Raw genomic sequence first — 13201 nt, forward strand, 5'->3', positions numbered from 1 at the left:
TGTAAATAGTTGAACGCATTTCTAAAATATTGAATTCTACATATGATCAAAAACTTTTTGAAAAACTGAATATGTCAATAATATAATATTTTCATAAATTGATTATTTTTATAAAAATTTGTAAATGGAATAAAAAACGGTGGTGGAATAAGGCCTCAACTAGCATGTAATTTTTTAAAATTTCTAAATATCTGCGTTTAGGCATCTTCCGTTTTCTTAAGTTCTGAACTAGTTTTTGGAATGTCTCCTCAAATTTTAAATCAGCAACTAAAGAATATAGCCGACCGGCCTGTGTAGGGGGCAGGGAACTGCCCTTGCATCAGAAAGGTTCTGGGTTCGAATCCCGGGCAAGGCATGGATGTTCTTTCCTTCTCTGTACTATCTGTCCTCACTGTGGGGGCGATGTTGAAGCACCTAATATGGTGCCCCTGAAAGAGAGGTCAAGAAAATAGCCCTGTAAATGCCTGAATTGACGGATGTTTACACAGGTGGGCATTGGAAAAAAACAGTTAATTTTTTCATATATATATATATNTATTATATATATATATATATATATATATATGAAAAATTGAAATGATTCATTGTTCTCAGTTGTCCTGGTATTTCCAATAAAAAAATATATTTTCTTTAATTGTCGAGATTTTTAAGATTTTGTTCCGATATTCCCAATTTGAGTATGTGTTCAGAACATCCCCATTTCTACGAATACAAATGCGAATTTAAAAAAAAAAAAAAATCGGTTTGAAGAATCGAAATGTTTGGATTCTCGATCCCTGTGTTTTCGTTTTGACATTATTAAAACCCTTCTTTTAATTCATTTGCTTAAGAAAGTATTGAACTTGGTTTTCTAACTTTTGCTAAATATTGGTGGTGAATATTAGCTAATTGACACACTATTTTTTTTAGTGCAACAATACTATAAAATTTTTCTGTATATCGATCTCTAACTAATATTAGTTGAAAATTATTGAAAAAAATTATTGGAAGCTGTTAAAATTTTCTGCTCTATGCAAAGTAATTCTGAATTCTGAAATAAAAATAGTTATTTTTGTTATTCCTTTGCGATAAAATTTACAGTCATTATATTACAGCAAATAATACTCTTTTTCAATTTTTCCAAAAAACGTTTCTATTTTCTCGATGATTTTTTTAAAAAAATATTGTCCTGAATGATTGTTAGAACTGAAATCAAAGTACTTCAACGCAGGCAAAGCTAATTGGTGAAAAAAATTTAATTCGTATTCGTACGTAATTTAATTCGTAAAATTTAATTCGTAAAAAATCGATTTCTTAAAAACGAATAAGATTTCTTTCGGATTAAAAGCATTACAAAAGAAAGACATTGACATATGAAATTGCATTGAATTGAAAATCTAATTTCTTTATAAAAATTTAAGGTGGGCGCTCACTATTGGAAAAGCATGTTTGATTTGTCCCGGCAATCAAATGTAAATTTCATTAAAAAGGAGCCAAAATACAAACATGTTTATTACAGCTGCTTTTCCAAATAAATGAAGTGTAGTACTTAAATATATGGTAAGTATTTTATTAAAAAAGTTAAGTAAAATTTATTCCAATTTTTTTTTATTTCAATTATTTAAAAAAAAAATTATTATTCATTTTTGACAATTATCTGCTACAAGTTACGGACCGGAAGATCGCGGAAGAAACTATTTCACTAACCGATAGTAATTTAATATTTATTTTCAAATAATATTAATATTTCTCATTGATAGTTTCTATGATATATTTTTTTAAATTTTAATTTCAGGTATAATGTCTGATACAAATGGATATTCGAATGGCATCAGCAATGGTCACCAAAACGGCCATTCCACAGAGCCTGTCGGCCAACACTGGCGAGTGGGTCTATTAAATGCCCAATGCCGATATCTGACCGCAGAGAGTTTTGGTTTCAAAGTAAATGCAAATGGCGTCGGACTCAAGAAAAAGCAATTATGGACATTGGAGCCTTATGGAGATGATGATTCGGTATGTTTGCGCAGTCACTTGGATCGATATCTTAGTGTGGATCATTTTGGAAACGTCACCTGCGAAAGTGAAGAAAAACTGGAAGGAGCTAAGTTTTTTGTAGCTGTGGCTAATGATGGTACTGGACGTTGGGCATTGAGGAATGCTGTGCGTGGTTATTTCTTGGGAGCAGCTAATGATAAGCTTCTGTGCTCAGCCAAGGTAAGTTATAATTTCTTTCCATTGGATTCTCAAGATGTTCTAGAAAACTATGTTTATAAAACTCATAATACAGTGACAGTTAAAGGGGATAAAAAGCTTTCATGAGGGTGTGTGACTCAGATCTGAGCTATGAAAGCTGCTGTGTTCTTTGATTGTCTCTAGCTTCTAGCCCACACTTACTATTACAATTCTGGCAGTTATAAGATTAATATTCAAAACTCTTGTCCAAAGGACTAAAATGACCGCTATCAACTTAGATATAGTCTAAATGAGCTCTAAACAGAGTTGTCCAATTCACCCGATACTTCTTCTGTTGTTGTTGTTGTGACTCATCCCCTGGTGTTGGACAGCCTACCACCAGCTCCAAAAGACCCCGTCGCCTGAGAACATCAAAAATCTTCTCCTGCTCAACCAACAGCTGCCTCCAGGGAGCTTCTAAACAATTAAGAACGTGAGCAGGGTTAGCGGGAAGGGAACAGGAGCACGGAGAAAAATCTTTCTCCCATTCTGAAATTTCAAGAGACCACTTTTGAATCTTGCCAAGGCCGATTGTAGAGTCCTGGGGCCGCTGCATAACAGAGACAGGCCCGGACCCTTTGCAGCTTACCAGTTATGAACCGTAACTGTTATGAACTGGTGCGAGGCGCCAAGTAGAAAGTAATTTACTTTCGTGGAGCGAATGGATTTCCGAATGAATTATCTCAACAGAGTAGGCGATCGGAAAGATCACAACCATTTCTAGTAAAGACACCAGACATTCTTCTTCTTCTTGGCATTGCAGCACAGAGCTGATCAGGGTCATTTCAACGAGTTTTTTTTACCATCCGAGTCTATTAAATTCATGTTGTTCCCAATTAGTCACCTTTAATGTTTTTAAATTTTTCTTAACGTCATTAAGCTATCTGAGAGGAAGTCTTCCCCATTTTCTAAAACTACCTGGCTTATTGAAGGCTAACAGCTTCGTTGGGGATGTCATCCTCTAAGCAAGTGCCCACGATACCATATTAGTTTCAATTTGATAATTTTTATTATGTCTGGTAGCTTACATCGATTATGAATCTCATGATTCGCTAAATATTATTTTATTAGACAGGATCCGAAAATTTAACAACCATTATTGATATTTTTATAGCCATTACTAAGCCCATATTGAACCCATTTAGTTTTGTTTTATTCAGTCTATATTATTCAGCCATATCACTATTCAACTTATACAGTCTGAGCTTACACTATACATCCATTGGGGCAAATTCTGAACATCACAATCTTGGTCAATTAGTAAATATCCGTAAATACCGTTTAATGATTAAAATTTTAGTCCTATTAGTGCTAATTTAAAATTGATGCTATAGAGCCTAGCGGACATGAGTTAAAGAGGCTAGAGTCAAACAAATATATTTATCGCCAGAGTTGCTAAATCACTACTTAGAATATCTTTATCTGTAGTAGTAGGCGAATCATAGGTTAGTCACATTTCGTGTTCATATATGCACTAATTGTTTTACCCGAGCTGTAGATTTAGGTCTGTGTAGTTTAAAATGGTCTCTTTAAATGAGAGACAGGAAGTATTTTATTTTATATTATGACCGTCGTTGAACAGCCGACACAACTTTGGGTTTATGACTACTAATGCACAACTCCGTAGCCTTGTCATTTTGAATCGATCAAGAAGACAAGAAAACTCCTGAATCCGTACCACCAGAGGTATGATCTTTTATGGGAACATGTAGGACTTTGAGACTCGACAGATTTAACGTGCATCAGTCATCGTTTTCTACATTTGGAGTCTTCGGCCGGCGAGGATCGGACCCACAATCTCTTGGACAAGGACCCAGTGCCCTACAAACCAAGCTATCCCGTCCCCAGACAGGAAGTATTGAAAAATATTTATGCCTTGTTCTAAATGAACATGTATCTGTGAACCCGCTCTGCTCTATTGGAATTCTACATCAGATCTTGTAATTCTCTCTGGATCTGGGTCTTATTGATCGCTTTTAAGAAAAGTCTTCTAGCATGTTTCTTTTACTTTCTTTAGGTTCCGGGACCAGCTGAGCTTTGGACAGTTCACCTAGCTGCTCGTCCTCAAGTCAACATCAGAAGCGTGGGCCGCAGACGATATGCTCGTCTGTCAACAGATCATGAAGAAATTCACGTTGACGCCAATACCCCTTGGGGAGAGGACACACTGTTCACTCTAGAATTCCACGAAGGAAAATACGCCATCCACACTTGCAACGATAAATATTTACGCCACGACGGCAGACTTTCAGAAAAGTTGGTCAATGAAGCACTGTTTACCCTCGAGTTCCATTCCGGATACCTGGCCCTCAGAGATAGTGCTGGAAAATACGTCGCTCCACTTGGAAGTCGAGCTGTTTTGAAAACTAGATCTCAGACTGTTACCAAAGATGAACTATTCTTTCTGGAAGATTCCGTCCCCCAAGCTGCTTTTGTAGCTTTCAACGGGAAATATGTGTCCGTGAAGCAAGGTAAGATAATTTTCTCTTCTCGAATCCAGTCCTCAAAAGTACAGGGATGCAAACTACTAAGATTTTAATCGGTATTTCTAAGGACTTTAGTATGAATCGTGAAATTACTGAAAGCTTTTAAAAAATAAGGGAAAAAATACTAATTTACCTGCAACTTATCAGTTCTCATGGTTGCCACGAGTTCAATTGTGATGGTTAAGTTCCAATTAGAAATAATAAAAGAAAACGAATAACTCAATGTCCAACTAGTAATGGGATACCTGCAAGTGACGTAGTGTGGGTATCTCGATCCTGATTGGTTGTTAAAACGTGGCATTTTTTACGTTAGCAACTGTTCTTTGGATTATATTTCGAGTAAGCCAAGCCCGTCGAGTATCGGTTCTCTTAAGTGACACATTCTACATTCTTTCAACAAAGATTCTTTCTCAAAGATTTTAATACACTATATATTTACACAGAGACTTAACACAAAGGCACGATGGAACATAAACAAACTAATTATGCATCGAAGTCGCCAGGTACACAAGACAAAAATATATCACGGTTACAATAAAGTACACAAACAAATAATAAATCTAAGTTAAGTAAAAGAAGTGGTCGAGAAAGAATTATATTTCAAATAATTCGATGTGCGATACGGCTCTGTATTTAATAAACGTATCGTTATAATTAACATTCTGACTCAGGTAGAGAAAATTAGCTAACTTTAATAAGCCATTTTGCTGATAAAGATTATTTGGCGCTGATGTCATAGATCACATGTGTGGGTTTGGGGGGTCTTCTTCGTCTTGAAGTGAAAGTACCCAATTACTGCAGAGAGGCGCTGTTTACATTGGGACAAAAGTGTTTGGCAGTTCTTTGCTTTAAAAACATTTTTTTATATGCTTTGACATTAGAGTTGCATAGTCTTTGCGGTTGCAACACTTGTTAAAAAAAAACAGTTTTCATTTGAGAAAGATGTTTTAAAAGAACTTCCCAGTGTTTCCATGCAATTTAAAGCTGATTCCCAGAAATTCTCCAAAATGTCTTTAAACAAATCTTCCATTCTTCTTTGCTTCTTTTTTTATTTTGAAAATATGGAAATGAACGCCTATCATAAAAAGTAGGTTAGCAAGGTAGCGACAAAAGGATAAGGGATGCAACATTAAACACTCTTTTTAAAAAAATCTTTTTTTAAAATAATGCGCTATCTGTTTTTTACCTCTGACGGATTAACTTCACAAAGTTAACGCTAGCGTGATAAATCAAGGGTGTAATGTCAAGAGTTATTTTTCGCAGATTTTAAACAAAAACATCTGTAACATCGATTGATATTTTCTTTTTGAATTAATTCACATAGACAAATTACACGTTTAAAATAAATAAAATTGTATAAAAAGATTAAAATTGCATAAAATAGGCATAAAAATTGAGAGTAATCGGGTTTAATGAGGTCTGAACTTTCAGAACTATACAAGCGTTTCTTATTAGTTTAAGCGCTGGTTACTTGTAATGCGTTATTAAATCTTTGTTTTGTTTGTTCAATTTATTTATGTGAAAATGCAACTATATAAAATTTTGTTTGCTGTAATCCTTGAAAAAATAAATAAAAAGAACACGCCTGGGACAGTGGTTGAAAGCACTGAGCTCAGTGTAAAGGATTAAAATTCGATCCACAGTAGTGGCTTGGAGTTCAGCCAGCTTCAAAACGATGGGTAACAACTTATCTTCGAAGTAAAGGTGGCTTGTGCGCAATGCTGATAAAAAATTTTCAATCTTGCTATTGGTCACAAAATTGTGGCGCTATAACTAAATAGATTTTACCGGTCCGTACGTTGCTGAAAGGTTTTACTTTATTCTTAGACCCGTGAGAATCGTTATGATTAAGTGATTTAAGGTATCTGCTTAGTGCAAAAGCACGATTTTGGGCGAAATTAGATTGTTATTTATTTTACCTTTGTTTTGATTTTATTCAATTTATTAAATTACAGTGAAACCTCCAGGATTAATTAATAAAATTACAGTGAAACCTCTAGGAAGCGACCTCCTCTATTTACAATCACTTTTTTTTGGGGGAGGGAACAGAATTTCTTCTATAGACTTTGCGTTGAGGAAAACCTTTAGGAGAGACCATCAAAACCTCTCCCAGCGACCGTGCAAACCTCCACACATACTGCGGAAAAAAGTCAAATAAAGGAAACACAAAAAAAATATCAAAACAAAAATACTAACAAAACAAATAAGTAGATTTAAGCGTAATCAAAATAATTGTGAATGGCTCTTATTTAGAGAGAATTTTATTTCAATTTCTGAAAGAGATCGAAAACGTCATGTTGCAATCAGAGTGCATTAAATACGATGCTATCAGTGATTTATTTTTAGAGCTGAAAGTTAAAAAGTTGTTTTAAAGAAAAGTAAGCGTCTCAAACAAACCTTTTTGAAACTAATTAATTTTTATGATATAAAATTAAATACAAACTTAAACAAAAAACATAATTGTTTATTGATTTAAAATAGTTCTATCCTTCCTAATTGGTCAATTTATTTTTACACATAATTCTAAAAAAGTTAAATTTTTTTAATGCTGAATTTTATTCGTCGATCCTATTTTCATAACGCCAATACTAGTGACATTTCCGTATAGAAAAAATGACACTAAATAAAATTAAAATCTCCTACTAAAAATCATGTACCTTCGATATTATTTTGAAATCAATGAAGATAACCCCTAAGAACGACCTTTTTACTGTGGAACAGAGAGTGATCGCTCTAGAGAGGTTTCCCAGTATTACTAAAATTCGATACATAAAGAACTCTTGAAAATAGTTAAAATTTAAATCAAAATACAAAAGCCGCGGGCAACAGCTAGACGGCGAAAAAGTTAGAATAATATTTTCAGGGTTGCCCCTCTCAAATCTGAAAAGAAAATTCCCTGTGTTTTCTCTGTACATATTATACACACTATATTAAGAGGAAACTCACAATCACTGTGCTCTTATGTGAGCTATATAGGGCTTTCTATATTTATTAGTTTTAATTGCTGGAAAAAAACAGTTATTCATACTTAAATGATGCTATAGTAAATGAAATAGTTTAGTATAGCTGAAATATCATGGTTAAATATCTGATAGATTGCACTTTAAGTGGTCAACATTTTTTAAAAGACAAAAATAAGAAACAAAATTCACTGCATTTTCCCTGTTATTTTAGGTGATTTTTAAATTCTCTGTATTTTCTCTGCTCTCCCTGTGGAGTGGCAACCCTGTTATTGTTTAAAACTAACTAAAGTGAAAGAGTGGTAAAAAAAAGTAGTATATTTAAATACGGATGTCCAATGCATTCCATTAAAATTTATTAGCTGTACAGGATAATTTAGAAAGATGACCAAGCTGGTCGCCAAAGGCAGCTAGGAAAACTATAAAATTAGTTCTTTCACGTTACATTTCATGCATTTTTCGTCTACAGTATTTTTTTTTTTCAAGCGTGGAGTTGTTTTCTTTTTTATTTTCTTTCTTCTACTTTTTTTTTTAAAAAAAAAAGAAGAAGTAGGAAACAAACGCAGAGTATTTGTTTTTCAAGCGTAGAATGTTTGTTTTTAAGTACAAGCAACTATCTTAAATTATCGTATACATCACTTGCTCACACATTAATATAGTTCGGTGAGCTGGATCATTACAGCAAGAGTTAAAGAAGAAGCTTAAACGTCTGGAACATTCGATTCGACTGTTAAATACGTTACAACAATAAAATTAATGAAAATAAGTAAAGGACTCCCATTTAATCACCGGGTTAACGACATTGTCGACAAAAGTGAAGGATTAAGTTAGAAGAAATCGAACATAAAGTGAATATTACGGAAGAGCGGTGAAAAAAAAGGTGAAATGTGACATTCGATCAACAAAAAGAAGAAAAAAAATACAGGCATCCCCGCGATTAACCAACCGTAACCGTGATAGGTAGTGATATAGTTTGAATAGGAGGTCAAAATCTAAAAACAACATGAGAAGCCGATCGTGATTTTTCCCTGTAACTGTATTTTTTGTTTTATTAGATGATCGATTAAATCTGACACAGCTTCGGGATCTTGATAGAAGTTGGAGTTGATAAAACCAGGGTCATGAGTGAGTAGAGTAAAAATGTGGGATAAGTAACGAGAGATTAAACGCTCTGGTAATTTGGTGAGACTGTTCACATATGTCACTGGTACTTGGAAATTGAGTGGGTGGATTCATATGGAAATATACGAGGAAGAATTTGCTGAAAATAAAACAATCCTTTATGAAATCGTTTTTTCTTTTTTCTTTTAAGGTGAGAGTTTTAATCATAAAGCGCAAGGAACCGTGTTAAAAAAATGATGTTCTTGTGTGAAAAAAAATTTGTACAAATATACACTGTTCACACAATGTTGCAACAAGATTTTTCTAAATAAATTCATTATGAGGAGATACTAAGAAGTTTTAATCTTCATGTTTACATGAAAAAGTTTTTTTTATTCAAAAGCACTTTTTACGAATTTGTTCTTTAAACCAGTGTTCCATCAAATGGTACTGGTCCGCCCATTTCATTGAAACTGAATTTAAATTCCTTGGTTTATACCCTAAATTAAAAATATCTGTGTTCCATTAAAATTTTATTTGTTAAAAAAAAGGGCCCCCGAAGGTAGTGACATAAATTTTTTAATATTTGTAATGTATCGTCTCCGATTAGACCCAGATGGAACCGTCTCATTGCAAAGAAACAAGCTCTAGGTTCTCATTGATTTAACGTTCTAGTAAGTTAAAATGTTAAATCACTTTATATTTAATTTTTTTGTGTAACTGTATTTTATTTTGAAGGCATGTTTAAATACAATTAAAGTAAAATTAATAAATCAAAATAATTTAAAAATATAAGCAATCACCCCCCCCCACCCCCAGCGGGCCGTGGTAAAATTATCAAGCGTTGACAGGTCCGTGGTGATAAAAAGGTTGGGGAACACTGCTTTAAGCTTTCAAACTCTATGCCTTTCTCAATAGTGATTTAAGAAATGGTAGGAAATTATCAAATATTTGTGATTTAAGTGATCAATGCTTTTTTATATCCTCCAAGAAGTAAAGTACAGTGCGGAAAACAAAAAACGGACCATCCTGAATAACTTTTGATCTTCACTTTCTAGGACTCAATCTTAATGGCTTGAAGGGGTAACCGCAATTATGCTAATTAATTAATGTAGACGGTATTTTAAGTTACGATATCAGACAAAAAAAACGTACTTTATAGTTCCTGTGAAATCAAATTTAAAAAAAAGTCAAATATCTAAAATTTTATTTCTCAGGAACAACACGACCGATTTCACACCGATTTTTCGAAGCATCAGACGTAGGTCTTATTAACGCTCGGTCACAGAGGCATTCTCATTGCGTAAATTGACGGGCTCGCAAAGAAATTGCACCAATCAGATTCGAAAATTTTTTTGCGTTTGAATTTTATTTCTTTATTTAACTAATATTAAAACTAGTTGCCAGGAATCAATACAAACAACTGTTTTTTGTATCGCACTACTCATTACACTACTTCTTTTAGAAAGTAGAGCGCTACACTACTAACAACGGAAAAAAGTAGCGACTACAGTAGTTTCGCTACTTGTAGCACGCTGCTTCCGACCACTGCTATATTTATTATGTTTCTTAGAGCTCATACATTGTGTGAAGTTGACCTTTTTAATTGGAGTAAATTTGTGCCACTTATAATTAACCTAAAATAATGAAATTAATATTTAAATGGACATTTGGTAAATAAAAAGTATTGTCTAGTTAGGTTCGTTGACCGCACTAACTGGTAAACCTCCATTTTACGGAAAAGTGGGTTGCAATAAATACTGAGATGATTTCTCTTAACAAAAGAAACGCCTCAATTAACCTAACCACGCTTTCCCCAGTCCATATATTCATATTCTATTGAGTATTGTTTGGAATTAAACCCACTCCTCCTTTTAAAGTAAAATCCCAAGTTCTTGCATCCACCATTTTAGATCACATTCATATTTGAAATTGATATGAAAAGCACTGAAAAAATATTTTAAACTCGTGATAATACTTTATGTAATTTTTTTAAACAATTATTTACATTACAAAAAAAATAAGAAATATAACATAAAAAAATGTTAAAAATTTTTATATAGAAATATAGTAGTTTTTTTTTTTTTTTTTTTTANTTTTTTTTTTTTTTGTAAAAATCTTTTTATTCTATTTTTAGTCGTAAATTTAAATTTTTTTTTTTTTAAATTTACAATTTACTGCTCTCCCTGTGGAGTGGCAACCCTGCAANTTTTTTTTTTTTTTAAATCTTTTTACTCTATTTTTAGTCGTAAATTTAATTTTTTTTTTTTTAAATTTATAGTGTTTACAATTTACAACTTATAACATAATACTCATTTCTAAGTTTTATATACAATGTTTTCAACAATTAAAATTTAGCTTTAGACCAATAATGCAACGTAACATTTATATTTATTAACGATCATAAATTTTATTCGTTACCAAATAAATTTGAAATAACTGTAATCATAGTGATGAAATTATATCATTTTTATTATTATCGGCCATATTTTTTTTAAGTATTATAAAATTAACTTTAGATCAAATAGTAATCAAATCAAATTCTCCAGAAATTTTGAATTAGCTTAAAATAACTCGATCGTTCGAAGGAGTAATACGAGTTGTAGAAATCACGTGTTTTGTAGCGTATTTTCGGCGAAAAAAGTGGTAATTGCTCATTAGCTCCTGTCATATAATATATTCCGTTGCCATGGCGACCATCAATTTCTTTTGTTAATATATTTTATACGAGCCCATTTTCTTATTTTTCGTTCAGGTGTTTGTTTTTGATTAATAACTATTTTATAAGAGTATTTATAACTAATTTTATTTATAAAAGCGTATTAATCATGCATAGCCCACCAGTAAAACTGAATGATATTATGATAATACAATGAATGATCCTTATATAGCGAGTGAATAAAGGAAGAAAACATTGATAGTTATTCTATGAATCCGTAACAGTTAATAGGTGCATTGGTGAATTGTGAATTAAGATTTAAAAAATTAATAAATCTAATATTTATTGCACTGACTCTAATATTTATTACATCGACCAAATTTTTTTTTAAATTTTAAGGTTTTATACGATACTATTCTATTTGAAACAAATATGGTTCAATTAAACGATTTATTAAGGTGGCAGCAAACTTGAACGATATTATGGTTCAAGGCACTGATATTACGGTTCAACATTGAATCAAACTTCCTGAGAGTGTAGATTCCAAGCAACATCTGAACGTTTTCTAACACCCTGCAATAATTTGATTTTAATAGGAAATACCCCATTTCTCGATTAAGATGCATACGTAACGAAAATTGGTAGACTATCAGAGATGCCAACAGCTCCGGATACGCCAAAATAATTAAAAAACGGGAAATTACTACAAAGTAAATTTTGCAAATATTTGACTATTTTTGCTTGCTTCTTAAAAGGTATAACATGACATAAGTACTATAAAGTGGGGAATTATATAAGCCTTCGAATTATTTAGAAATAGTGGTGGATAAAAATCTATTAAATTGAATTTATTANTGCCAACTGCTCCGGATACGCCAAAATAATTAAAAAAACGGTAAATTACTACAAAGTAAAATTTGCAAATATTTGACTATTTTTGCTTGCTTCTTAAAAGGTATAACATGACATAAGTACTATAAAGTGGGGAATTATATAAGCCTTCGAATTATTTAGAAATAGTGGGGGATAAAAATCTATTAAATTGAATTTATTAAAACAAGAATCACAATTGATAAACTACCACTTTAAAATATATATTTGCTGTACGGAGCAAGTTGGCATCTCTGGACTATAAACAACATCTGAACGTTTTCTATCACCCTGCAAATAATTTGATTTCAATTGGAAATACCCCATTTCTCGATTAAGATGCAAAAAGTAGCAAAAGATGGGTTTATAAAAGTCAACTGACTGTAAGTGGGCAAACATGGCCGCCTGTTGAGTTTGAGCATGCGTCTTGTTTCAAAAATGCAGGTAAAGAGAAGAAATATGGCTAATTGAGTTTTCCATCTGTTTCGTACGTTTGTGATGAGAATCATTAGTAGGAATCTTTGGAATTTTTTATTCTCCTCTGCCTCTATGGAGTGTATTGTTCATGATAAGGGTGGATACTTCATGCTGTGAATAAGGTTTTTATATGTATTATCTTTGATGTAACAGGATGGAGGTTTTGGGGTACAATTTCCGGGAATTGGTTAATGCGTGGGTTAAACAGCCCGCTTTTGTGTTTCGTTTGATGGATTTATATTCAAATTATTTCACGCTCTCCGTAGGTTATCGTTTTAAATCCCCCCTTTTTTTTAAGAGATTCAAATCGTGTTATTCAGTCTAGTTTTAAATTGATGAAATACTTTTTGAAAATACTAGTTTTCGTAACAATCCATTTAGAAATTCGCCTTCTAACATCTTTTAGAATTAACATCAATAACCTTGCAAATAAT

General features: G+C 32.6%; 1 protein-coding gene across 3 annotated transcripts in view; it reads left to right on the forward strand.

The window, feature by feature from the left end:
• LOC107445826 (protein singed) overlaps window positions 1-13201 on the forward strand; it is a 59874-nt gene that overhangs the window by 20023 nt on the left and 26650 nt on the right. For all 3 annotated transcript variants that reach the window (XM_043048949.2, XM_043048950.2, XM_043048951.2), the window contains exons 2-3: window positions 1775-2196; window positions 4232-4685. In XM_043048949.2, coding sequence (XP_042904883.1) covers window positions 1780-2196; window positions 4232-4685 — 871 coding nt within the window. In that variant the 5' untranslated portion in view covers window positions 1775-1779. The remainder of the gene's footprint in view (window positions 1-1774; window positions 2197-4231; window positions 4686-13201) is intronic.

The sequence above is a fragment of the Parasteatoda tepidariorum genome, chromosome 7 (genome assembly GCF_043381705.1).
Source record: "Parasteatoda tepidariorum isolate YZ-2023 chromosome 7, CAS_Ptep_4.0, whole genome shotgun sequence".
Taxonomy (NCBI): domain Eukaryota; kingdom Metazoa; phylum Arthropoda; class Arachnida; order Araneae; family Theridiidae; genus Parasteatoda; species Parasteatoda tepidariorum.